The 24249-nt window shown below is 56.0% G+C and overlaps 5 protein-coding genes across 5 annotated transcripts; 2 read left to right on the top strand and 3 right to left on the bottom strand.

The window, feature by feature from the left end:
- Positions 1–225: 225 nt before the first annotated feature.
- VOLCADRAFT_61636 (uncharacterized protein) lies at positions 226–7092 on the bottom strand (the record flags this gene model as incomplete). The annotated part of the gene is made up of 11 exons (XM_002951699.1): positions 226–960; positions 1349–1504; positions 1728–2009; positions 2341–2442; positions 2907–3236; positions 3526–3687; positions 4252–4449; positions 4965–5099; positions 5536–5865; positions 6525–6755; positions 6967–7092. 11 exons carry the CDS (start codon positions 7090–7092, stop codon positions 226–228), a joined length of 2787 nt encoding a protein of 928 aa, XP_002951745.1.
- Positions 7093–8492: 1400 nt separating this feature from the next.
- Positions 8493–13571, bottom strand: VOLCADRAFT_105247 (uncharacterized protein; the record flags this gene model as incomplete). The annotated part of the gene is made up of 11 exons (XM_002951698.1): positions 8493–8833; positions 9048–9345; positions 9428–9501; positions 9983–10270; positions 11064–11159; positions 11557–11631; positions 12125–12274; positions 12490–12586; positions 13164–13261; positions 13370–13420; positions 13530–13571. 11 exons carry the CDS (start codon positions 13569–13571, stop codon positions 8570–8572), a joined length of 1533 nt encoding a protein of 510 aa, XP_002951744.1. The 3' UTR covers positions 8493–8569.
- A 247-nt stretch (positions 13572–13818) lies between these two features.
- On the top strand, positions 13819–16035 carry VOLCADRAFT_105246 (uncharacterized protein). The gene is made up of 4 exons (XM_002951788.1): positions 13819–13977; positions 14434–14581; positions 14750–14848; positions 15383–16035. Exons 1-4 carry the CDS (start codon positions 13959–13961, stop codon positions 15504–15506), a joined length of 390 nt encoding a protein of 129 aa, XP_002951834.1. The 5' UTR covers positions 13819–13958; the 3' UTR covers positions 15507–16035.
- Positions 16036–16093: 58 nt separating this feature from the next.
- Positions 16094–17918, bottom strand: VOLCADRAFT_92393 (uncharacterized protein; the record flags this gene model as incomplete). Its single annotated transcript, XM_002951697.1, has 5 exons — positions 16094–16177; positions 16312–16394; positions 16518–16584; positions 16664–16818; positions 17824–17918. Coding segments are annotated over 5 exons (483 nt in total), but the record flags the coding sequence as incomplete, so codon positions are not given.
- On the top strand, positions 17849–24249 carry ogd2 (2-oxoglutarate dehydrogenase, E2 component; the record flags this gene model as incomplete). The annotated part of the gene is made up of 14 exons (XM_002951787.1): positions 17849–17969; positions 18037–18082; positions 18151–18184; positions 18269–18450; positions 18546–18595; positions 18899–19117; positions 19608–19669; positions 20468–20600; positions 21064–21141; positions 21637–21726; positions 22060–22119; positions 22522–22656; positions 23143–23265; positions 24181–24249. The coding sequence occupies exons 1-14, from the start codon at positions 17904–17906 to the stop codon at positions 24247–24249; spliced, it is 1347 nt and encodes a 448-aa protein (XP_002951833.1). The 5' UTR covers positions 17849–17903.

Below are 24249 nucleotides of genomic sequence, written 5' to 3'. Positions count from 1 at the left end.
CTATATTGCCACCTGTGCAGAAACGGACCTCTGCATTATGCAAGATCGGCGGAGTTGTCCCTGTTGTATCACGTCTTATCGCAGGAAAAGAACCGATCGGCGGATGCTAGATCCCGTGATACCCAGGATACTAGAGTCCCCCATGCAACCACTGCTACCACCTCCCGCTCGTATACCGCGTATAACTTGGGCACTCAGCTTGTGGCAGCAGAGTCAGCTGTCACATCAGTAGTCATCGTGCTCATCCAAATCCATGCTCTGCACTTCAGGCCGTGCGCGTTTCATTAATAGCTCCGTGGCTGACAGTGCACTGGCCGCCGGCTGCACCGAACCACCCCCTACCGGCGGCTTAGGTGTCACCTTATATGTAAAGCCTCCACCGCCTTCACCACCAGTGACAGGAGCCGTGTCCACCACCACATCGCTGTTGTCCAGCAGCCTGCCGCTCACAATCATGCGGCTCAGCTCCGTCACTACAGTGTGCTCCATCCATCGCCGCAGCGGGCGTGCACCGTACTCCGGGTTGTACGCCTGCTGTACTGCGTACGACAGAGCAGCATCCGTGAAGGTGAGCCCAATGTTGTGCGGTGACAGCCTGCCCGCCAGCTCCTTGCCCAGCAAGCCAGCAATGTGAACCATCTGCTCAGGACGCAGCGGTTCAAAAACCACGATGTCATCCAGGCGGTTTAGGAACTCGGGCCGGAATAAGCGCCGGACAGCGGCCATCACCATTTGTTTAGCCTCACGGTAGGGTTCATTGGCAGGGAGCCCACCACCCTGCGGCCGAGGCTGCTGAACCTGATGCTGGGCCTTTTGTGCAGCTTGAAGCAGAGCTTCGGATCCCAAGTTTGATGTGAGGATGATGACAGTGTTTGCGAAGTTGACTGTACGGCCCTTGGAGTCGGTGACTCGGCCGTCGTCCAGGATGGAGAGTAGTATGTTGAAGACCTCTGCATGGGCCTGGACATAAGGGTAGGGGACGGAGGAAGTTGGTGCAGGCAGCGGATGAGGGTACGAGCGTGTACAGTGTGCAGGCGTCAGCACCCGAGCGCTTCTCCGGAGCACTGAGAGATGGTTTAACGCGACCGGAGGGGAGAGGTCCGCACGGGAAGGGTTACATAGGGAAGCCCACGTCTAAGAGAGACGGGAACACAGTGTTAACAACATGCAAGATAGGCAGGCCGTGCGCCTGTAAAACTTGCGTCGTCTATACACCGTAGCCCCTAATATAATTGATAGGGACGGTCCCTTCAGATGTCCTCCCAACGCTTTATGACAGCAGGGTGATTAGGGCCGGCACACCGAGAGCCTGGTACTCTGCAAGCCTTTCATTTCGCGTCATACACACCTTCTCGACCTCGTCAAAAAGCACGACGCTGTACGGCCGCCGCCGCACAGCCTCCGTAAGCTGTCCACCCTCTTCGTGACCTACGTAGCCGGGCGGTGCCCCGACGAGGCGGCTGACACTGTGCCGCTCCATGTACTCGCCCATGTCGATGCGGATCTAAAGACACATGTACGGACGTGAGGAAGGACAGGCAGTGCACGTGAAGCAGTGTTCGTAAACTCGCTCATGCCTGGACCTTACTTCGGGTGAACTGATCAATGCACACCATGGATACATTCACACGATGCCCACACAACCCGCCTCAGTATCACGGCGCTTACCCGGAAGCCAATCCCCACCCAAACCCATGTACGCACGCATCAGCCCGTCCACCACTCACCATCATCTTTTCATCGTCAAACAGCAGCTGCGCCAGTGCCTTGGCCAGCTCCGTCTTGCCAACACCCGTGGGACCCAGGAACAGAAAGCTGCTGCCGCGGTTGCGGGAAGCCAGGCCAGCTCGCGAGCGCAGCACCGCATCCGCCACCGCTGCTACCGCATCGTCCTGCCCCACCACCCGCTTCTGCAATTCGGACCGAAGCTCCAGAAGCTTCTCGCGCTCGCTCTGCTTCAGACGGGAGACAGGAATGCCCGTCCATCGGGACACCACTGTCGCAATCTCCTGCGAGTAGGAGGGAATGAGAGAGGGACAGAGGTGCGGGGGAGAGATTGCCGCATGCACAGCAAGAACTAACTTTGTACGCAAAGTGTGTTGCTCCCTCTCAGCCGCTCTTCGTGTAGTAGCTGGTATCTAACAAGCCTCTCCAAATGCGGGCAAACAGCATTTTAAGTCCTGAGTGTATATGTGCCGTACTAACACGACTACTACCGTGGTTTCCGTGAAGGCTGGGCTACCCCAGTCGCTGCAACCCTGGGCTCAGGAGCAACTGCGGCAGTCCAGGGCCAACACCACCCCGCAGCAAGTATCCACCCCCCCAAGCCAACCCGCCCACCTCAGGCCCAACTTCCTCCGACAGCATGGCGTCAGCGGGCTGAGCCACCCGCAGCGCCTTGATGCGCTCCTCCACCTCGGGAAGAGCCCCGTACCGCAGGTCCTGGGGGGGAGGACCAGCGCAGGGTAGAGACCAACAGGCAACACGATTTGAAGCTATGGAAGACACGTCCGTCTCAGTACAACCGCAGCGTGAGGAATTGAACCAAAGCTGGGCGGCAGCGGCAGCGGAGAGTCGCGAACTGGACATGGCCCACCTGCCAACCTAATGCACCAGGGTCCACATCCTGGAGCCAGGCAACCATGCGATTGCAGGCAGGTACGCACTCCTTCCCGAGGTCCCTGTCCCCCCACCCTATGGACTTGCTTCTCCATCGGGGTTAGTCCTCGCCCGCATACAGCGACCATTGAGGAGCTCACACGGATCTTTCAGGTATCATTGCGGGATGAGACCCGTCCTCGAGCTGGTGAGCCGAGTGAATTTCACTGAAGATATTTACTGGCCACGTGCACGCATATACCCAGGCAGCACACCTACCATGGCACTTCCCCACTCTCTGTACTTACCGCAATCCGCGCCAGGTTGTTGTGCTGCTCTGCCAGTTGAATGTTGACAAGGATTTCGTCGCGCTTCTGCACCAGGCGCCGCAACTCCTCAAGCCGACTGCGCTCCTGCTGATACCGCAGCAGGAGCGGCCGCAGCTTGTCCTCCAATGCCGCCAGCTCCTTAGCGACCTCCGCCGCGCGCACTTTGCTGAGCTCGTCCTTTTCCTTGGCTAGAGCCGCAGCTTCTACTTGTAGTCGGATGCGTTGCCGCTCCAGGGCATCAAGCTGCTCGGGCTTGGAATCCAGCTGCACCCGCATGTTGGCACAGGCCTCATCCACCAGGTCGATGGCCTGTGGGGTGCGATTGGGCATGTGGGCATTACGTGGAACGTCGCGTGTGCAGCCGTGTGCATCCAGTGGAAGCCTGTGAACGTGTCTTCGCACGTGTTTAGTCCACCCGCATACTAGACGTATGAACCGTGTTCATCCGCATGCAGCTGTTATATCACGTCGTCAGAAAAGTACCGATCGGCGCATGCAGATCCCGTGATAAGCCCTATAGGATACTACAGCAGCCACCCGCCAACCGAGCTCCGCAAATCTGCACACTACTGCATAACGCAACGTAACCGCTGTGTACCTTATCTGGCAGGAAGCGCGCTGTGATGTACCGATCACTCAGTTCCGCCGCCACCACCAGCGCCCGGTCGGTTATGTGCACCCCATGGTGACTCTCGTAGCGCTCCTTGATGCCGCGCAGGATCGCCACCGTATCAGCCACACTGGGCTCCTTGACGAGCACCTGCAGCCGGATGCAGGTTTGGGGGTCGAGTGGGGAGGGTGGCTGAGTTGCAGGAGGGCCAATTATGAAGTAGGGGTGGGAGGGGCAGTTATGGGGTTCGTCTTTCGACTCGAGGGAGCAGAGATGTGCGTACAGGTGTCATTATGTGTGGTGCCATGAAACTAGAGTGGGACGCCCAGATGTGCGTTTCGGCAAGAGACGGCCCCAGATGATGAAGATGCATGGCTCCGCGGACACACATTGTCTCTCCTCTCCGCGGCCAAGCTGTGTTGATCTCGTTCACCGGCATGCACACTGCGAGTGTGTAAGTCGGGTCGCAGTCGCAGAAGCATCCCCACCTTCAAACCTTTACCTAGACACCATTTGACCTAGCTACCGTAACAGCGGCAAATGGCCCGGGTCCCCCGGCCGGGGCTGCACCAGTCCGTCGGGTCAAAGTTGAAGACACAAATCGGAAATACCACTGAGCTGCCGCGACCGTACCCCACACCCCACCACCGAGCACCATGTTCCGCAACATTCTAACACACACGTACACTCATACAGGAAAAAACACACGCATACCTGCTGGAAGCGGCGCTCAAAGGCTGCGTCCTTCTCAATGTGTTCCCGGTACTCGGCCAGCGTGGTGGCGCCAATGCAGCGAAGCTCCCCCCGGGCCAGCATGGGCTTGAGCAGGTTGGCGGCGTCCATGGCCGAGTCCCCAGCTTTGCCAGCGCCGAGAACCAGGTGTAGCTCGTCTATGAACAAGACCACCTTGCCCTGGATGCACGTGGGACCCGGGATGGGGGCGAGGACGGGAGGTGAATTGTTGAGTGGCGGATGGAGTAGTGGATAGGTAGATAGATAGAAGGCCTGGATGGAAGAATAGATGATGGGCGGCAGAATGAACGGATGCTGAAGAGGAAAGAAAGGGAAGGAGAAAAGCCGAGGTATAGATGGGAAGATGGAAGAGTAACTGTCAAGTGTGTGTGTGTGGTGGAGCCCGGCGCAAGGGGGGGTGTAGTAGCTCGCCGCTGAAAACCTACTCAAGATCCTATGTATACTTCGCACTATACAACAGTTACACACGGGGCCGGCAAACATGCACAAGGTGGTGAGGTACCCTCGGACAGCCAGGGCTCCCCCACGACACCACCACCACCACCACCACCACCGCTTGACCGTGCTCCCCCCCTCAACCAGGCGCAGGCCTCAGAAGATAGGCTGCTTGCTTTCCCTGAGCCCTGCCTCAACCTGCCTGTCTCAACCCCACACTTGCCCCGCACCCATCACACCTGCTGCTGCTGCACCTCCGTCAGTACGGCCTTGAGCCGCTCCTCGAACTCCCCTCGGTACTTGGCCCCCGCCACCAGGGAGCCCATGTCCAGGGATATGAGCCGCACACCACGAAGCGTCTCAGGCACGTCACCCTGCGGGGGGGGGGAGAAACCAAGAAGGCATTACCTCCAGAATGTGGACGGACGTGACAAACGTGACACGACGATATGGATTACGGTTTGGATTGGGCAGGGCTTTAAGAGGGGTCAGGTACAAGGGAGCTGGGCTCCGGACCCGTGCAGTGAACACCCGCGTGCAGATGGTGAAGAGGGCACACCCCAGGGACCCACCCTACCTGGCCCAGAGGCTCGTCCCACGGGTCACATCCCATGGGCAGCGAACGAAACCAAACAACAAGATGTTCTCTCAGACTCACCGTCCTCGTATCCCATTGCGCAGCTACTATGCACAGGTGGCAGCGAGCCACAATTGAACCAATTAACCACGCCACCTCTACATTCTTCCTCAGTCCCACTTTTCCCACTCCTCCAAAAATACGCTTTCCTGCTGCTCTTCTGCTCCACTCACCTTGACAATCCGCTGCGCCAGGCCCTCCACAATGGCGGTCTTGCCAACGCCGGGCTCGCCGATTAGCACGGGGTTGTTCTTGGTACGGCGACACAGCACACGCACCACGCGACGGATCTCGTCGTCGCGGCCGATAACGGGATCAGCACGCGCGGCGTTGGCGGTCAGGTCGGTACCGTACTTGGACAGCGCATCGAAGTTGGCGTCAGCGGTCTGCGAGTCGACAGGGCCATTGCCGCTGGCCTGCCGTACCTCCGCCAGCGCCGTCTCCAGTTGGGCCTTGCTGACACCCGCCTCGCTGAGAGCCTCCGACACATCCTGTGCCGCGATCTGCAGCAGAACAGAACAGAGCGAGGAGCGTCATTGAGTTCGCGAGCGGCGGAAACCTGAACCGACCCGAACACGAACGACTCCGGACGGGATGTGGACTGGGTGGTGCAGATGGTGTCGGGTGAAGGTGTGAAGGAGCAACACCGAACACAACGCTGCATGGGGCCGAGTGGGTGGAGATGGATGCCGCCTGCGGTCGCTTGAAAAAGGCGCAGCTCAAACGACATCAATGTCCACCACTGGCAAGCGCATACGCGCGTGGTTCTGCTAAATGTTTCGCGACTCGGTTGGGGTGGCCGCCCAATATCGAACCTCATTGGGAGAAGGCGCGAAGCCGGGGAGATGTGCTTGCGGGAATGGCGCAGAGACGCAGAGACGCATTGCAAGGTTAGGACGTCCCTGGACGGCAGCTGTGGACAATACGAGCCAGAGAGGGGTCTCCAGGGTCTCTACGGCGGCCGCCTGACTGCTGCCGCATTTTGCAATGCACATGGGCTGGCCATTGCCCGGGGCATTGCCATCCCCGAAAAGAGTCACTTATCATGGCAATATACTTGGCCTTTGATATGTCGTAAGGACAAGGTTCGACGAAAAGCGTAGGCAAAGAATGAAGTGCACGTATGACCACGCAGCTGAAGCAGTAGCAAATCATGACCTACCACGGCCGACAGTAGCGTGTCCACTCCCAGGTACGCGTCATTGCGGTCCTTCTGGGCCTTAGCGGCCGTTGATAGCATCTTGGTGAGGTCGCGACCCGGTGATACGCTGTCGGGTGCCGGCTGGACTTTTGGCAACTTGGCCAGTCGCCTCCGCAGCACTCGAATGCAGCTGCGCCATGCTTCATCGCCTCCAACACGTGACGCAGCGCTACGTGCAATACCTTGAGGCTCCTGCAGGTGTGCCCGTCGGATGGATGAAAAATGCCAAAGGGCTACATGGGAAAACGTTGCGGGATGTGCAGGGCATACAGGATGCTGGGGGAAGGCGCTGAAAGAACGACAGGGTCATAAGTATGTATGTAAGTTATAATTCGCAATTCAAGGTTGCGGGGGGGCTGGAAAGGGCCCTACAGTACCGAAGATGGCGCGACCCGCCGCTTACCTCAAACAAAACTACAGCCAGGTGAAGCGGAGTCAGGGTTGCATGCTGCTCTTCCTGTGCGAGGTGAATGGAGGAGCTAACAATTTCATTGACCTTTTCGGTCGCCTTCTTCGGGTCGAAAGTCATAATTAGCTCGCAAAGCGCTCCCGGAAGTTTTGGCAATGCAGATCTGTGTATTAATCAAAACAGCTGTTGGAACAAAGAGCTTAAGTCATCACACCAATGTAATTTATCAATGATATAGAGCTTGGAAAGGCTTATATCTGAAACATCGTAAGCGCGATGGTCCAATGACTGTGCATCGGACCCGATTTTTCGAGAAAGCAAGGCTATATAATCCTTCTAGTAACATACAGATAAATTGCGATTTTGCCATTCTAAACGATCTCCTCTAGAAACATCGACCCTAACGGAGGGTGACGCATACTAGTACGATGTTCTCCATTACACAAGCAATTCTGCATCAAATTGTGGATTCTTAATTTAAATATTTTTGTCTTAAGTTGATAAAGTGTGCCGAACATGCACAGTCTAAGTTGCGGTATACCGTATCGCCTCTGGTCCGCTCTCCTTCTGGTCCCTATGCAGACAAAGTCCCCAATATGTGCATTATTAAATTAACCTAGTTCAACATATTACGTCTTGAGAGCGGGGTCAATGTACCATATGTGCGCTCCATTCAAAGCACGGTGAAAGCAACCGGCATTCGCTCCAGCCATTGCCAGCCCCACCTTCAACCTCGCGCGGTCAAACTGTGCGCGACCTGCGGGATGGCAAGGCTGCGGAGTTAGGATGGTTTCTTATATTGCCTCAAGGATCAATGTCTGGCAACGGCTTTTGGTCGTAAACTATGAAATCCCGGTGCGAGCAAAGCGACGCAGGGCGTTGCAAGGACGAGGGACTGGTGCTAGGAGTAAGGCATTGTTAATCTGCTAGCTAATATGCCCGCGGAGAGGTGGTCGCGCAAGTTGCATGTTCGAATCGCGTGACGCGTCAACTGCAGGTCCTTTACTAAGAAACACGGCATCGTATGGACCGAAATATAGCGCGAGAAACGTTGATATGGATTTAACCTTGATACATCGAAAAAGCCAAACGTGTTAACGACTTTCGATATTGCGCTTTAGCTAGGCGAGAACTTATGTTTGGTCGTTGAACACGGCCACACGGCTACACGGTGGGGGGCAATCCTACAGGGCGGGGAATCCCTGACTTCGCGCTGGGGCCCGCCCAAAAATTGCACTACCCAATTCACCTATGAAATTCAGTGGAGTGGAGAACCTTTTGACGACTGCTATGGTACTATGATGGTACACCGTCAGGTGCTTACGGAGCTGCGCAACTTACGAACGAGCCCTTTTCCCCGACAGGGGAGCGTCTGAAAAAACACGGCGTTCGTCGCGTACATCCTACGAATGGGCATCACGATGATGACGCGGCACACGCTTTCCGTGTCGGATTGCAAGGCTTTCAACAGAAACATCCCAGGATTAGTAAATCGTCAAATGTGCACACACAATGTGCATGGCTATACATGGTTACACAATAAGACTCATAAAGCTCAGAAGTCCACATTGGCAATGCTGGCAGGGGCATACTCCAGTCAATCGTTGTAATTGTCAAGGCCAAGGTCCCGGAGGGCCGCCGACCCAACGTCTCTGCACGATGCCGGGTGAGCTGCCTTGGCGGCGCGAAGAAGCGCCTCAGCGCCGCGCTCCAGGAACAGCGGCCTCAGCTCCGGATTGCGTGCCACCATGATGCGAGTCACCAAACATGCCTGCCGCTGCACGTGGGCGCGCCCAGCATGCCGCTGCATGGCCTCCACCACCACATCCGCGACCCCTGCCACCGCAGCCTTGGCACAAATCTGCCAAGGGTTGGGCCAGGGAGGGATCCCTCAAGCACACAACGAAGGAGATATCCTCCTGCCGAGGCTCTCTGGCTTCCTAAACTAGGGGGTTACAAGCCGATACCATCAAACCTAAGGGACAGGGGTCTTAGTGGCCGGTTCCACCGAGGTTCCCATCGCAACGAGTGGGTCCCAATGCTTGTCAATGTTCCCAGCTCAGCGCTGGTCGCACCTCTGGCTGGCGTAACATCATGTTGCCCAACAGCCCCAGCGCCGCCTCCACAACATCATCCGAGCCCGAGTGCAGCTCCACGCAGTGCACTGCCTGATCCAGAGCACCCGCCTCCGCCAGCAGCTTCTTAACGGTGTCACTGTGTGCCAGCTGCCGCAGGGCTCCAAGGCAGGCACGACACACGTCGCGCTGTGCGGCACACTCCCTGAAAGGCGCGTAGCGTTTATTGAATCCCAACAAGTCACTTATGAGACCAGTTGGGCCAGACTCAACTTCAAGAACGTGAGCATCATTGAAGCTGAGATAAGGGACAGGCAGTCGACGCTCGTGACACGCAGATAGTGCACTGCAATAAAGGGTAGGCCGTGCTGTTCACTCACTTCAGCACGTGCAGGCAGGCCATGACGCCTCCGTCGTCCGTGAACTCGCGGCAGATCTCCTCATTGGCGGCCACCTGGTTGACCGCGAGATGCCCGTGGGAATCAATGAATTGCAGCGCACGGGTACTAAGTAGCGCACATCTAGCTTGTATACGACAGCTTGGAAGCTGAGGCGGAAACAACTAGACAAGGATTTACATACCGGTCAAGTAATCTGCATCATCAATGCGGGGCTGGAAATGCTTTAAACTGCACGGAAGACGGATATTTACAATGGACTCTCAACGAATGGCACTTCGTTCTAGTGGCTCAGTTCATTCCTAGCACCACCGGGTCATACGAAAAAAAACATGATGGCATGCATGCTGCCATATCCCCCGCCCCGCACCTGAAGTTCCGCACATTCCGACACTTCACCTCTGGCCACGTGGACCCCCCTCATTACCCCGTTGTGCAACTACACGGCAACCTTTCTGCAGCCCCATGGCACGCATCCCCAGCCATATGCAAAACGACGTTTGCGTTCCATCCAATCCCCACACGGCACATCCCCACCTGCCTCACGGTGCCCAGCACACGGCACGCCGTGCCAGGTTCCTCCGCTGCCGGCACGCGGCGCAGCACGCCCAACAGCACACGGATGGCAGCGTGGTTCTTTGCCAGCAAACGCGCGTGCATGAAGGCCTTGCTTGCGGGTGGGCGCTCGTCGTCTGCAGTGGTGACGGATCGCACCACCCCGCAAGCTGCACCCAGAAAGTCCAACGGCGCATTGGGCTCCTGCATCTGCTCTAGCAATGTGGCCACAGTCCCCGAGTCCACCAGGCGGCACTTCGCTTCCTCCACCTGGGGGTATCAAGAAAGATGGACCAGAGGAGTGCAATCGGATCAGAGCCCAGGACAGCCATGATCACAGCCTGAGGGGGACTGGGCAGAAAGAAAAAATCCGGGAAGGTGCTGCGGTGGAGAGGAATCAACACGTGGGCTTGAGGGAACGGGGATGATGAACCTGGCAGCAGCGAGCCCCGGTTGCGATAAGGGTAAGCAACCAGTACTAGTTAGCACGTTACCTCGTAAATCGAAGAGCGGAATAATATTACTTTTGCTGGTGGCTGCTGAAGACTGATCTCCGGTACATGACCCACCAGGCTTGGGGGATTCGGGCTTGAAAGACGGCCCGAGTTATGGAGACCATACCACGATACCCTTGTTACTTTAGAGTCCATCCCTTCTTCCCCGCTCGACATAACTGTCTGCCCATCCCCAAAGCTAGGTAGGTAGGTTTCCGCTGTCATAATAACTACATCATCACGAAGACTACTTCACAAGCCGCGACTGGTTAGTTACTGGTTCCTTCTGGCGTGTCACTCTATCCTTGGCACCAGCTTCCCTCGTTCTTGGTTCGTCCTAACCCCCAAAAGCTTTTTACGCAGAGGGCATTCCTGGGTTGAAATGTTTGATGCCATCGCCCACCATGGGTACATCCTCTAGCCGCTCAGGTCTACACGGTCCGGGGTTTACGCATTCCCGCTCCACTCATACACAGGTGGGACCTAAGCACAAGCTAGTCCTTGGGATTCACGCTGCTACTGAGAATGGTTGATACTCCATCAAGGCGGTCGGCCTTATATTGCCGCACCTGGCGCGCCGCCGCTTCAGCGACTGTTGCGACAGCAGTCTTGGCCTCCGGTATGCTGGCGCCTTCCCGAAGCAAATCGTGAAGGAGTTCAACTCCCTGGCGCGGCAGCGCAGCACGATACAGAGATTATGGATGTGCCAACGTGTTAAGCCATACAGATGCAGGCCTGCTGGCTATGGGTACTCGTGAACATGAACTTCACCCGCGGATGAGGCGTGCCAGGTAATTCTATGTGTGAGAACAAGAGGGCAGACATCTAAGGGGGCATCCGCAAGCACAGGTTCGCCGAGCCTGCTTGACTACATGCTTCCTATTAAAAAGGGTGCGGGTCACACATGCGCAGCAAGCACCCACTTAAAACTCTGGAACAGGTTCTCAGGGACCAGGTTATGCTTCTCCATGCTACTGCATGCGCTGAATGCCTCATTAAAAGGCTACGATTTGTGGGACCGCAAAGCCTAAGGGCGAGCGCAACGGGTAATCCTGAACACACGGTCCTTGCCTTGGCCTCCGTGAAAGCGTCGCGTGTTTCCAGCCAGCCAAGAAGCACCTGCAAGAGCTTCAACGCCTGCAGCCACACGTGATGGAAGCGTCGAAAAACACGCTACGAAAGCCTGTCCGCGGAGTCCTCTTTTGGCCCTTTGAGGCTAGCCCACTACGGCTTTGACGGCGGTATCATCCGTCAGCCTCCAGTTTGTTCAGGACTGACCATTCCTATTACGCCCACCCATGCTGTCCGTGCAACGTCGAGCCTAGTAACTCCAAGGACACACGAGCACACATCAAGAAGTTTATCACACATCACCACCGTTCCACCTATCTCTCTTGTTACAGAGTGGGCGGCTTCTGAGCCTCTTGAACACATTGTCATTACTACAATTTACCACCATACAGCACCAACCCCCTATCTGGTTTGCCCTAGCACAGCTTACAACCTTGTCGCACCTTCCTCCCCCCTTCCAGCTGCATGGGAAGGCAAATCCCTTTCAACTTGGAGTGTATTGCTCCTTAACCGTGCATCGTGTGTCCGCTTCTGCCCTAAAGGGTGTTGGCATACCCACCTTAAGCAGCTCGTCCGTTTTGTTCTGCAGCTGCCGGCACGCTTCTAGCAAGGCCTGCATGGCGCCACCTTTGTGCGCGATGATGGACGCCTCTTGGCTGAGAGAGGGCACGGAACCGCCAGCAGTACCGGAGGACTCGGGCGTAGAAGCCTGGACGAAAGATTGTTAACGACAATAACAATACAGGATTAGTGCGAGGCGGCCACAAATATCCTTTCACGGATATGCGGTGGTAGGAAGGAAAGCTGTGATCTGCAGAGAACTGCAACCACTGGCCTGTGTAGGTCGCGTTCCTGGTTTTCCATGCAAAAATAACTGAGATGTATGGCAGCCGCCGTTTGCTCATGCAACATCGCTGTCATTACCTGCAGGCTGCTGGACAGCGCTTCAAGCGCCTCTGGCAAGGAGCCCTGCCCGCCGCACGCATCACGTAAGCCCTGACAAGCAACAGCGATGGGGTGGCTGCCACGGCAGGGTAGGCGAAAAGGGACCAGGAGGGAAAGGGAGCGAGTAAATGCAACGCCCTGTGCTGGAGCCTGTCCACAGAGAACCCTCCCAAGACAGAAGGCAAGTCTGCGGCTATGGGCAGGCTGTGCGTCTGAAGCGAGGAGTGCCCACAGAAGCAGCGACCCGGCGAGAGAACGATAGCATTGGGTACACAGTTGCACGTCCAGGGAGGACACCGAGCATCACGTGAGGCGGAAATTCAGCTGGTTCATGGGTAACCGCTGGCACACATGGGGACAATCGAGGGAACAAGGGGGCTGGAAATCAGCTGTTAGCGGGAACTGGATCCGTACGATACATGAAACGGCTCTGTGCCAATGCTCACTTTGACAGGGTGAGCTCGGGCTTTGGGACCTGAGAAGCGAGATGCTCCGTTGCGTTTGAACACCCGACGACGGTCGTGTCTCTCTTAGATTGCTTGGCATGCGATGCTGCGGATTGGTCCGCGAGGGGTCATGTACTTACATCATTTACTGTTACTATTATGCAAGCATGATAGCGCCCCCGAGCAAAATGTCCTCCACACACCCACCTCTGTAAGTCGTTCCCTGCCATGTTGGTTACAACACCGCTTAGATCATAGCCCTGGACATTAAATTCCTCGACTGCGCTCCTGATTGCCTCGTCGCGCTGCGGAGGGTTGCCCGGGTTGCCCCGCGGGGTTCGGCACGTGAGCTGGGCTGCACGACACGGACACGAACATGGTCACACGGGCCTGAACGCGCGGAAACAACTCACCGACATGTCAAAGTCTTCGATGTTTGATGCCACAGCTTCATCGAAGGCGTCCTGCATTTGGCCGCGGGGACGGGTATAGAGCACAACAACATGCGCAGCTCACGCAAAACAATTTGAAGATCCCAGGTGTGGGACATTAATAAAACGTCTCATCTCCTACCTGTGTAAGCTTTGGCTTTGCTTTGGGCCATGCCTGCGCCATTTTTGACGTAAGATAAGAAGACGAATACGGTTATGACCGCACTGAGTGCTCTTTGGCTGGCGATATGCGTCTCAGAGTATAGCTGGCAGGAAAAATCAATATTCATTCTGGTTGTGGAATCAGATCACTGCTTAGGCAAAACGCCAGTTGGATCCGTACGCAGCAGGTGTTTGAAGGTTTACGCGTAGTTTAGCGGTCATAATAATCCAGTAAGGAATTTCATGAAATTATTGTAACATAGTAGGAGGACAGCCGCCTGGTCCGCAGTTGCTGCGGGCAGGCCCAGGATTTACCCATTGACCCTGACCTGCGGGTCTGCATACGGACGAAGCGCATTTGGCTGGCATTGAGCATCGCGGTGAAGCAGCGTGGGCTAGAGCTGTATCTATGGGAGGTCCTATTATTGGTACGTACTAGTGTTACACTTCGGAAGCCTCCGTGGATACACAACAAGATTCGGCTATGGCAAAAATTGCAAATTTAGAGGACTTTATCTGGAGCTTGAGAAGGAAGTCTTTCGGGCCAGGCCTTCCCTTGGCTCGTCTCTCGCCTGCCTTGGCTCGTCTCTCACTTATGCAGAAATCTGAGAAATATACTTGCATTCAGGACTTTAGTCTGTCGTTAGAGTTCTGCCTACTTTGTTGACTGCGAGGTCTTTGCGTGCATCGTCTGGGCAGGTTTGAAGGCTTTCTGGTGCTACTTTTAGATACTGCGTCATTTTCACGCACGAATGTGCCCCAAACCAGCTCGGGGCATTGACTTGGGAGTTTGCGTTGGCCACCACCTGAAACCCTAGTTTCTAAGGAGTTTGTCATGTGGTGCTGAAAGCATGCTTGGAAATGCCTGTAAATACGCCGTGCAGTGCACCCTCTCCATGGCCATACGCTGCGTGCCGGGCCCGAAGTCCGGACGCTTGAGGAGGTGCCTCAGGACGTGCTGCAGCTCATCGTCTCGCGTGTGATGACCGCCCAGGAGCTGTGCGTACTGCAGTGTGTCAACAAGCGCTGCAGGTGGGGACTACGGACGCTTATCATTCGCCATATGGTCTTAACTGAGCAAAGAGCTATGGATATCCCTGGTCCAAGAGGTGCAAGTGCATGGCCTGTGTCGACAGGGTTTATCAATGAAGCTGTCGGCTAGGCATCTGCGCTCACTTGCCGTTGTCTGGCGATCTGCAGGGATGCGGCTGGTGCGGACGAGCTGTGGAAGCGGCTGTGCATCTCACGCTTTGCGGTGCCCGAGAGCTGTTCACCGCCATCGTGGAAACAGCTATACCGGTGCGTGCATGAGCGTCCCTGAGGCATGCCAGCAGACCTCCGTTGCTGAGTCTTCTGTTAGCAATAGAGGACGAGGCGTAAGCGCTGGACAATTACCAATAATAGACGCACGCAGCTGAGCCGCGCCTCCCGCGCTGACTAGCGATACAGCACTGCAGCATCCCATGTATATCCCGGCATGGCAGCGTGACACCCGTGCTCAACCGTGCTGGGTTAAAGTTCCTGTCAACCGAATTAGGGATGATTAGATGCCGCAGTGTGAAACTCGGCAGTGGCCCTGTGCATTTCCAAGTTCAGTTTTCCCGTCGCGAGCGTATGTTGTAGCCAAGCTGCGCGCACCGTTAGTGGCGGACGTGACTAGACTCCAACCTGGAAACAAGAAAGTGCGCACCACCGATGGATGCTTCCACAGCAGTGCGTGAAGCTACCGTGTTGGCCACCTGGTCCGACTCGGTCTCCTGGCGTTGCCTCCTACTTAATGCCTCCTGAAAATCTGGGCGTGACTATAATTGGCCCCGCCCTGCCTGGCTGCAGGTTTAATTATGAGTTCTTGTATAAAGTCTTGCTATCGCGCAGCGCGGAGCAGCTGTCCTCTGGCTTCCCCCGATACGGGAGCGGCGCCCGCTTCGTGGGCATGGGCATCGCTATCAACGCCTGAAAGGTATCAAAAGGAGCGGCACGAGAAAATCGCTGAAACAGCTATGTGCAAAAGCAGTGAAGTAGTGGAAAGTGCGAACATGAGAAGATTTGAGTGAAGGTGCCAGGGGTAACCGTCTCATTGACCTGGCTGTCCCAGTGTTCCTTCCCATTTATACGTATCTGCTGAGCGGGTGATGAGTACCGTGGCTGTTTTGTAAACCAAGCTTCCAAGCGCATGCGAGTGGAAGGTTTGTAAGTTGTACAAGCAGAACTGCATCAGAGCGCGTGAATTTGCATGCAGCTCGTTGTCCTGTACTTTAGACGGCGCGACGCTGCATTTGATCTCGTTTAATAGTATGAATGCAGTCGAGGTGTTTGGTGGAGTGTCAGCGGTCGTGGTTGTGACTTACGTGCCTAAATCGGACGCGGTTCTGGAATGCGCCATGCAAAGTGTGTGCAGCGCTAGATGACGGTCTGTCGTACTCTTGGTAAGTGGAAAACGTTTGAAGTTGTGAGACGCCATTTGTCGTGGTTAAAAAGTGCGGTTTATTCGGCTATCTCGGGAAGTGTTGAAAGGAGCGCAGCATGCGTTCGCTTGGATGTCCGTCACTGTAGGAGTAACCTTAATGCAGACATAAAGTCGTCGCAGGACACTCGCCCGGACCGGGTGGTGTCCAGGGCGTCGAAGACCTGCAAGTTGGAAGAACGAGGTAGTCGCCGACGCGCGGGGTCTGTGTGAGATGTAGCAGGTCTCATGGCCGCATATAATACATCAAAAGCGTAACCATCGGCTTTCCTGCCGCTTGGTAAACGAAGGTTCTCACCTCCTCGAAGGTGCTGCTGCGCACCGTCGGCGCCACATCCTGGAAAATGCGTTGCGCCTCGTCGCGACGTACAAACCCCAGGCCTAATATCGGAGCACAGGACCCGAAAAACCGTACGGAAACCAGAAAACATTGTGTTAGCTTATTTCATATGACCCCTTTCGCGAGTTTTCTTAAAAGCTACACTTTTCTCGTTGCGTTCTCACCAGAAGCATCGAACGCCTGATATACCTCCCTGAGCCGCGCGGTGGAGTCCCGGGAGGTTGCAACCACCTGGTGCAACGGGAGGAAACGCACTAAGTTCCCACGTCCAAGGTGATATGTGGCCGAAGAAATAATGGAAAGCGTTTACCATCCGGTGGAGGTGCTCAACCGTCAGCTTGGCATTTGCTGGGACACTTTGCCCAAGACAGAACTCAAGGTCTTGTGTTCTAGCTTTCCAGCCAGTAGCTACAAGAAGGGCAGACTTGAACTTGGTGCGATTTACGTATTCCTCTCCGGCTGACACTGCAAGGAAGGCATCGCAAGCAACTCGTGCATAGTAGCTGTTGTCCATGAAGAGAGACGAGAACGCAAGAGCCAGAGATTAGGCCTATGTATGCATGGGAATTTAATTTTGATGGCAGCAGCAAACAATTAACATACACAGTTCAAATCGATGTAATCCTGCAGTGGATTGGCATTTTGGCTTCAGCTCTGTAGGGTACTGAACGCATTAACGAGTGTCGCTGTGGATACTACAAGTATACATGCAGGACGGATAATCAGGCTGAGTTACCGACATCGACCATTCACACCTTCCGGTTTGGCCTAAGGATCAGGTAACTTTAGGAATCAACAAACCAAGGTTGTGCGTTTTCATCCTGGGGTGTTGAAGCTAGTCCGCACTAGGGAACCTGGTATGGCGAAGGTAACCCGACAACTACCCAACGGACATGGCCGGCGCGGGGCGCACAAAAGATAGGACTGGTGACATTCGTGTCCAACTATTACGATGTTGCTTCAGCATGCTGCTGTTGCTGCTGCTGCTAAATAGCGCTGTATTTTGCATTTGGCCCCAAAAAACCTATGGATTGTGCAGCGCCACCTAACACGCAACTCGTTTTTGCAAATAGTTGCACCAGAGCCCTGTCATACGAAAGGCTCACTGCACACACGCAATAACGTGCAATGGCCAGCTGCAGGTGCTGCCGTACAGCTGTTCCACCCTGCTTCCGAGCACAAGGTCCCTGCCTTGCGCCTTGCAAGACCTTTTCATATCAGATGTGCTTTGCGTGATAGCTGCAAACAAGAGGTGTCCAAGTTGCTTTCCCTTAGTTTCTTCGATCCTGAACCCTTGGCGCCCGTTGGAAAGGGAGTTCTTATCTGTGAGACTCATTAAACCTTCTTAGACTCCCCACTGTAGAGGAGTTTGCATCCAGTCCATAAAGGCCGTTAGGAGGCGTATCGAGCAAAATGTCGTACATCGTGGCCGAGGAAATAGTTGTAACGACCAATACAGACAGAACTTACTTGAATTTAAAGCATTGACGTTGCGTGTGCTGACACCTGTGACAGCTCCGTTACGGACACTTGTAAGCTGAAACACCGGCATGGCGCTTCGTGCGCTGCGCCGCGCAGCGGGACAACTTGGAAGTAGCTTGGTCCAGGCGCAACGGGTATGGCTGCTTTTGCGTAGGGAGCACGAAGTCGAAAGTGTCGGTGAAAGCGTAACCGTATTTGCAGGCCGCCGGTGTCGTTACCGCTGTCGAGCTGGGGCCATGTTGCGCAGGTAAGATGAACTCAATTCCCAAATATTCCGTTGCAAGTTTTTTGACGGGGTTCTTGGTTGTGTTGCAGAGGTCCTGGCGCGTCAATCAAGCAGCCAAACCAGGTTCGCTTACGATTGTACCAGTCACTGCCTTCTGACATCCAGTTGTAAAGGTTTTGTGTTGTACGTGGTGGTTCACAATTGCAGTAGTAACAATGTCCGGGAGGAATTATCTTCGTTCAACGCAGCGGCACGGTTCCGTGGAATCAGTACCCAACTTCGCGGGCTTCGGACCTCGGCATTCGGGCTTGAAGCTTTTGAAGTGAAAGTTCCGCCCATGGGGGAATCAATTACGGAAGGTACCATTGCGACGTTGTTGAAGAAACCAGGTGTGTGTCCAGCGGCACCGACACCCGGCACTTCTGCCCCTGGTGCTTCTCCGGCTGACGGGCAGACCTTCTAACTTCTGATGCTTCGCCTATAGGGGACGCTGTCAAGGAGGACGATATCATTGCTCAGATTGAAACCGACAAGGTGGGTGTAATTATTGCCCCTGATGAGCCTCGCACCTGCTCCACCCTGCCATCCTCCATGCCCCATGCCCGCTCCCTTTTCCGACTTGACCTATTCCAGGCTCCAGTCCTTATCAGACCATGAGAATTTTGCACCGCACAGCATGGCCACCGATTCCAGTCCCAGCACGTGGATCGCATATATACTGCATTGGTTACATACATTGAGGTTTTGATGCCTGAGCATGTGCATGGCATGTGCGGATATTGTAGGAGACTGAGCTTATTGTCTCTTTCCTCCGTGCATGCCTCTGCGGCAATGCAGGTCACCATTGACGTGAAATATACGGGCAAGGCCCCTGGCGTGGTCAGCCAGGTGCTCATTAATCCTTCCGACCTGGTCAAGGTCGGTCAGCAGGTCGCGGTCGTGGAGACGGGGGCAGCGCCGGCGGCCGCACCAGCGGCAGCGGCGGCTCCACCGCCGCCGCCCAAGCCCGCTGCAGAGGCTCCGAAGCCCCCACCCGCGCCAGCGGCCCCAAAACAGGTGCGATCCGTCGGCACATGGGTGATTATGGCCCGGCCTAGAGCATTACTGGACACGCATAACGCACCCTTCCCTTTCCCGGGAAATGTTGTGATGGAAAAACAGCGTGAAGATTAACGCACGAGGGTAGGGAGGCATGCGTAAGCGCTGTGCTGACCTAATACCCATTTCAGGGATACCCATAGGTCGGCTTGGACACTGCCGGCCCTGCACTCATTTGATGCGGACGCTGGCGCTGCCGTCCGCTTGATACCTAAGGAAGGGCATATCTGCTGCACCCTTGCCACGCTGGCATCCTTGACCAGCTGCGTCACAGCCAAACTTGCAGCTACGCATTCGCATGCATAACCTGCACCCGCAATGTATCTGAAGCCTTAACAATTGGAGTTTGTAGTGCTCTGTCACATCCCCACGGGTCCGCCAGCCGCCGGCGTTGTGCGGCGCCCCGCCAAACTCCCCCCTGTCGCTCCCTTGCTCTCGGCCCCTCCAGGGTCCTGTGCAGCCCGCGTTCAGCTCGGTGGCCGCACCCATGCCCACGTCACGTCCTGAGAGGTATGCATCCGTACATGCCCCGGCCCCGGACTTTGCTAAACTTGGGGAAGGCGATGAGGAGGGAAAGGGAGGGTAGGGTGCTGGAGAGGAAAGCGGAGTGAAGAGCGAAGGACCCGCGGGTCGGGATGGGTCCTTGTATAGAGTGCCCCGGGAGTGGCCTGTTGTTGATTTGAGGCACGTTAAAGGTGAGCACTCCGCCTTCGCACAGCCGGCATCTGGCTTATGGCTTGTGGCGTGTTGAGTAGAGGAGTGCATGAGCGCCTTGGAGGCGCCCTGGGGCGGCAGGGCACACCTTGAAGGCGCCCGAAGTGGTACATGTGATACATGTGCCCGGCTAGGCTACACGTCCACACAAAGGTTGCATGATCCTCCATGTCGACGTGGGAGTAGACAGTGTGTAGGGCGACTGGGAAGTGACTGGAGCGAAAGGATGATGGGAGTGCACATAAGCTTAAGGGGACGACGGAGACGTGCCGTCTGCACATTCCCTTGCTCGTGGCAGTCGGTACAGTCAGGGATGCTTGGCGGAGGTTCTTACCAGTACCAGGTTACGTATGTTGCTGGGTTTTTGGGGGCCCATGCAGGTCGGCATAGTCCATGGGGTCTGTTAGTCCTGGAGAAAGAGGGAAGCCGCCTAGGAGGCACTGAGAAGCAACCCTGCAAGATTAGCTATGCAGCCTGCTCGCGCCTTGTTCCCCCCTGCAGCTAAACGCGGCGGTTCCTCTTCGCCACTCGGCACCGCTGTCTCCCCCCCGGTGCCTAAAAGCCCCACCTATCTCTATCTGTGCCACCTCGCAGGCGTGTTAAGATGACCCGGTTGCGTATGCGTGTTGCTGAGCGGCTCAAGGGCGCTCAGAACACGTACGCCATGTTGTCCACCTTCAACGAAATCGACATGAGCGGCACCATCGAGCTGAGGAACACGTACAAGGTGGGGCCCGGCTGGAGGCGTGGCATGGGTGGGGTCGGATGGGGCTGGGAAAGGAAACCACGTTTAAATGGGTTGCGAAGGACTGGAGCGGGAAGGGATGGATGGATGGATGTGGGTACGCGACCAGTACAAGGAACTGAATCCATGCAACGACAACCTGGAAAGAGCGGTGAACTCGCATGAGCAGGGAGGAAAGGGGAAACAGAGAGGAGATAGCGGGGTGTAGGAAAAGGGCGGCATGTGGGCGCGGACCCGTGGGAGGGCCGGCAGGAATGGGAGGGGAGCTCAACTCCTACCGGGTAGCGGGTTGGTGGACCGAGACTTGCTGGCGGATTGTGGCCCGTGCCACCGACCTGTTGCTTGTACTGCAAATAGTCTTAACCCTACTCCGCGGCCATCTTGTCCATTTTCAGACTAGTCCCCAACCTGCTGCTATCCATTCCGCTCCCGCCAACATTTTCAGGACGCGTTTGTCGAAAAGCACAACGTCAAGTTGGGGTTCATGTCGGTGTTCGTGAAGGCCGCGGCGTATGCCCTGCAGGTGAGGGGGGTACCCTGGGGGGCCTGGGGGCCGGCAAACAGACGAACACAAGGTTTCTCAGATGCGATGCAACCGGGGAGTAAACGTTTTGAAAGAGGGGAGAGGAGGGAGTGTGTGTTACCTCAGGAACATCGACACCAGTTCCAGATTTATGAGGGAGAATTTAGGAGGGAGGGAAGAGGAGCCGTAATCGAAGGAGGCCGCTGTCTGCGGATGGGCGTATAGAGTAGCATTGCATTGTGTTGCAAACCCCTAGAACCCGTGCAAGTGGGTAAGGGGCCCCAAGGTGAGGTGAACACTGGCACTGTCGCGCAGGTGCCACATACATAGTGCAAGCCCCGATAGCGGCATGGGCACCTAATATGTGCTAAAACCAGAAGAGCTTTCAGTCATCCGCAGCTGAACGTCTTCCCGCTGGTTTTCTCGATCACTGGCTGTAATCACCCCTTGTTCGCCTTCCTTTCGCCCTGTTCCGTTCACTGTTTCCGCGGGTAGGAAGTTCCCGCTGTGAATGCAGTCATCGAGGGCGATGAGATCGTGTTTCGGGACTATTACGATATCTCCATCGCTGTTGCGACACCCAAGGTGGGTGGACCCGCCATTGGGAAAGGGAATGAAAGGGGAAAGGAAAATAGCCCCGAACTGGCCGCGAAACAATATGCACACTCGCAATGTGTCTCCGGTTGCCAATTCGGACCAGCACTGCCTGGCTTAATTAGGAACAAAGTTCGAATCCAAGGGAAGGCTGTGTGCCCCTCTTCACCCGAGCTTTAGCTCAATTAGGACGCTGCTTTCTTCCAGGCTGCTGTCCCTTCATAAGTCTGAGGGAGTTCGTTGAATTTCTTTTTCCTTACCATCTTCCCTTGTTCCACTGTGGGGCCCCCTCCGCTCCCTTTACCTCTCCTGCCCGCCGGGTAGGGCTTGGTGGTTCCGGTTCTCCGTGCCGCCGACGAGCTCAGCTTCGCAGACGTTGAGAAGGTGGGTGGTGGGCTGGCCATCAGGGCCACACACACTACAGCTCAACCTTGTTAGTCCGGGGCTATGCGATGGGTGTAGGGCCCTTTATAGCCGTGTGATGCCCTCCGACCGTTGGCCGTTGAGTTGTTTTTGGTCGTGACCGTCCTCGAATTCGAAATCCTCAAGGCACCTCGGCTCGGAAATTGGGCCAAGGATCCTCAAGGCACCTCTTGCTCGCAGCACTGCTTTCCTGAGGTTAAGGCTGGTTGGCACTGCTATCCTGGGAGAGCGGAGAGATGTCTCCAGTGTGTGTCGGAAAGTCGGTGACAGGTGTTCGGCAGCTCGGCATGTTCACACTCTTGGCTGCCTGAAAGCACACGCGTGCAATCGGTTCGCCATGATCCTCTGCCCTTCCCGAAACAGACCATCAACCTGTTGGGCAAAAAGGCCCGCGATGGCACCATCGGCATTGACGACATGGCTGGCGGCACCTTCACCATCTCCAACGGGGGCGTGTACGGCAGCCTTCTGTCCACACCTATCATCAACCCACCGCAGGTGCGATCATCACGCAGCTTCCTTGGCGGATTGATTGATCGCTTCGCAGCGAACTCCAAATAATTGATTTCTGCTGTCCCTGTTTTGAATTTATCGTCGTGTCTGTCGGAATTTTGTTGCAGCCTTCTTGGGCAGGCGTGGCACTGGCATGCTGTGCAGGAGCGCAGCAATCTAGGCCGTGGCACGGGGTTGTGGTTCGCGGCCATTATTACGCACGTCCGTCCGCACTCCGTAGCTGTCATGTTACAATCCCCCTGGCTGTCAGTTAGCAGAATATTTCCATTCTGGCGCCATCCGCTTCGAACCCCTTCAGCCTTGCGTGTACAAGCTCCCACCTGCCGCCGCGTCCACCCGCTATTATGCTGTGGTTATCCCCCCTGCCTTTGCTTCTTTCCTACATTTCCTACCCACCAAACCATTGTCCCACCCAACAACCTCCTCATCGACACATGCAACCACCGACCTCCTGGTCTCCCCCCCCGACAGAGCGCTATCCTGGGTATGCACGCCATCATCGACCGACCCGTGGCGGTGAAGGGCAAGGTGGAGATTCGGCCCATTATGAATGTCGCCCTCACGTACGACCACCGTCTCATCGACGGGCGGGAGGTAAGACGGGGAGCCGAGGGAGAGGGGAGAGCCGATGCGGGCGTGGCGTAGGGGCATAGCGCACGTGCCTGCCAGGCATTGAGACTCGAGGAGGGTTGGGTTAGCTGAGAGCGCATGGTGAAATGCGTGGGCGAGGCCGCCCCGTGTGGGTAGTAAGTCCAGGACATAGTTGCGATAGGGCGATAGGATAGAGCGGGATAGGTTGCAGCTGGCGCAGCGGGCCCCAGGGAAATGGTGGGGTATAGCTCAGGGCCCCAGGGCCGAGCAAATACGACTGCGGTTAGCACCCACCGCGGTATTTAATGATGCGGAGGGTCCTTTGAGCGCCCTGACTAACATCCCAGTTTTGCACCTGGTCAGCTTATACACCTCAGGCCGTGTCGTGTCGTGCCTCCCGCACGCCTGGTCGCAGCAGTGATTTGTGAATGGTCGTCTGCCCGTGTGTTTGTAAGTACATATGTTTGCCCCTGTACATGCCTATATCGGCATACCGGTGGACGTAGATGTATACGCGTACGTATGTCTTTCTGTCAGCACACGACACGACACGCTACCCCATGGCCGCTTTAGTCCTACACGTCACCACTTCGGTTTCCGTTCTTTTTCTGCTTTTATAAGACTTCCCTTTCATCTCGGCGGCTAGGTAGTTTTTTCTGCATTTTTCGCCTTCTGCCTCCTTCCGATTCTGGACTTGCCAGCTAGTCATTCGTTCGCAACCCAGCTGGGCACATCGCCGCCAAGATCACGACGCAAGTCGTCACTGATCAGGAGATATTCCTGCAACATTTGTCTCTCCTGGACTATCCGTCTATTTCTGGTATCTGCTTCACTCTCCGGTGGTTCGTCGTACTCCATGCCCCCGGTGCGCCCTGCCGCTGGCGCCCCCTCGTCCCCCCGCTCCGCGCGCTCCCGCAGGCGGTCACCTTCCTGCGCCGGATCAAGGATGTGGTAGAGGACCCTCGCCGCTTGCTGCTGGACATCTAG

Source organism: Volvox carteri (assembly GCF_000143455.1).
Source record: "Volvox carteri f. nagariensis unplaced genomic scaffold VOLCAscaffold_25, whole genome shotgun sequence".
Classification (NCBI taxonomy): domain Eukaryota; kingdom Viridiplantae; phylum Chlorophyta; class Chlorophyceae; order Chlamydomonadales; family Volvocaceae; genus Volvox; species Volvox carteri.
Note: the sequence above shows the minus strand (reverse complement) of the source record. Positions and strands in the feature narration are given on the sequence as shown.

Excerpts from the sequence above, each read along its gene's own strand:
- VOLCADRAFT_105246 (XM_002951788.1), top strand. Across the intron at positions 14,582-14,749 it reads TGTGTCAACAAGCGCTGCAG|GGATGCGGCTGGTGCGGACG; the intron begins GTGGGGACTACG and ends GGCGATCTGCAG. Across the intron at positions 14,849-15,382 it reads TCGTGGAAACAGCTATACCG|GTTTAATTATGAGTTCTTGT; the intron begins GTGCGTGCATGA and ends GCCTGGCTGCAG.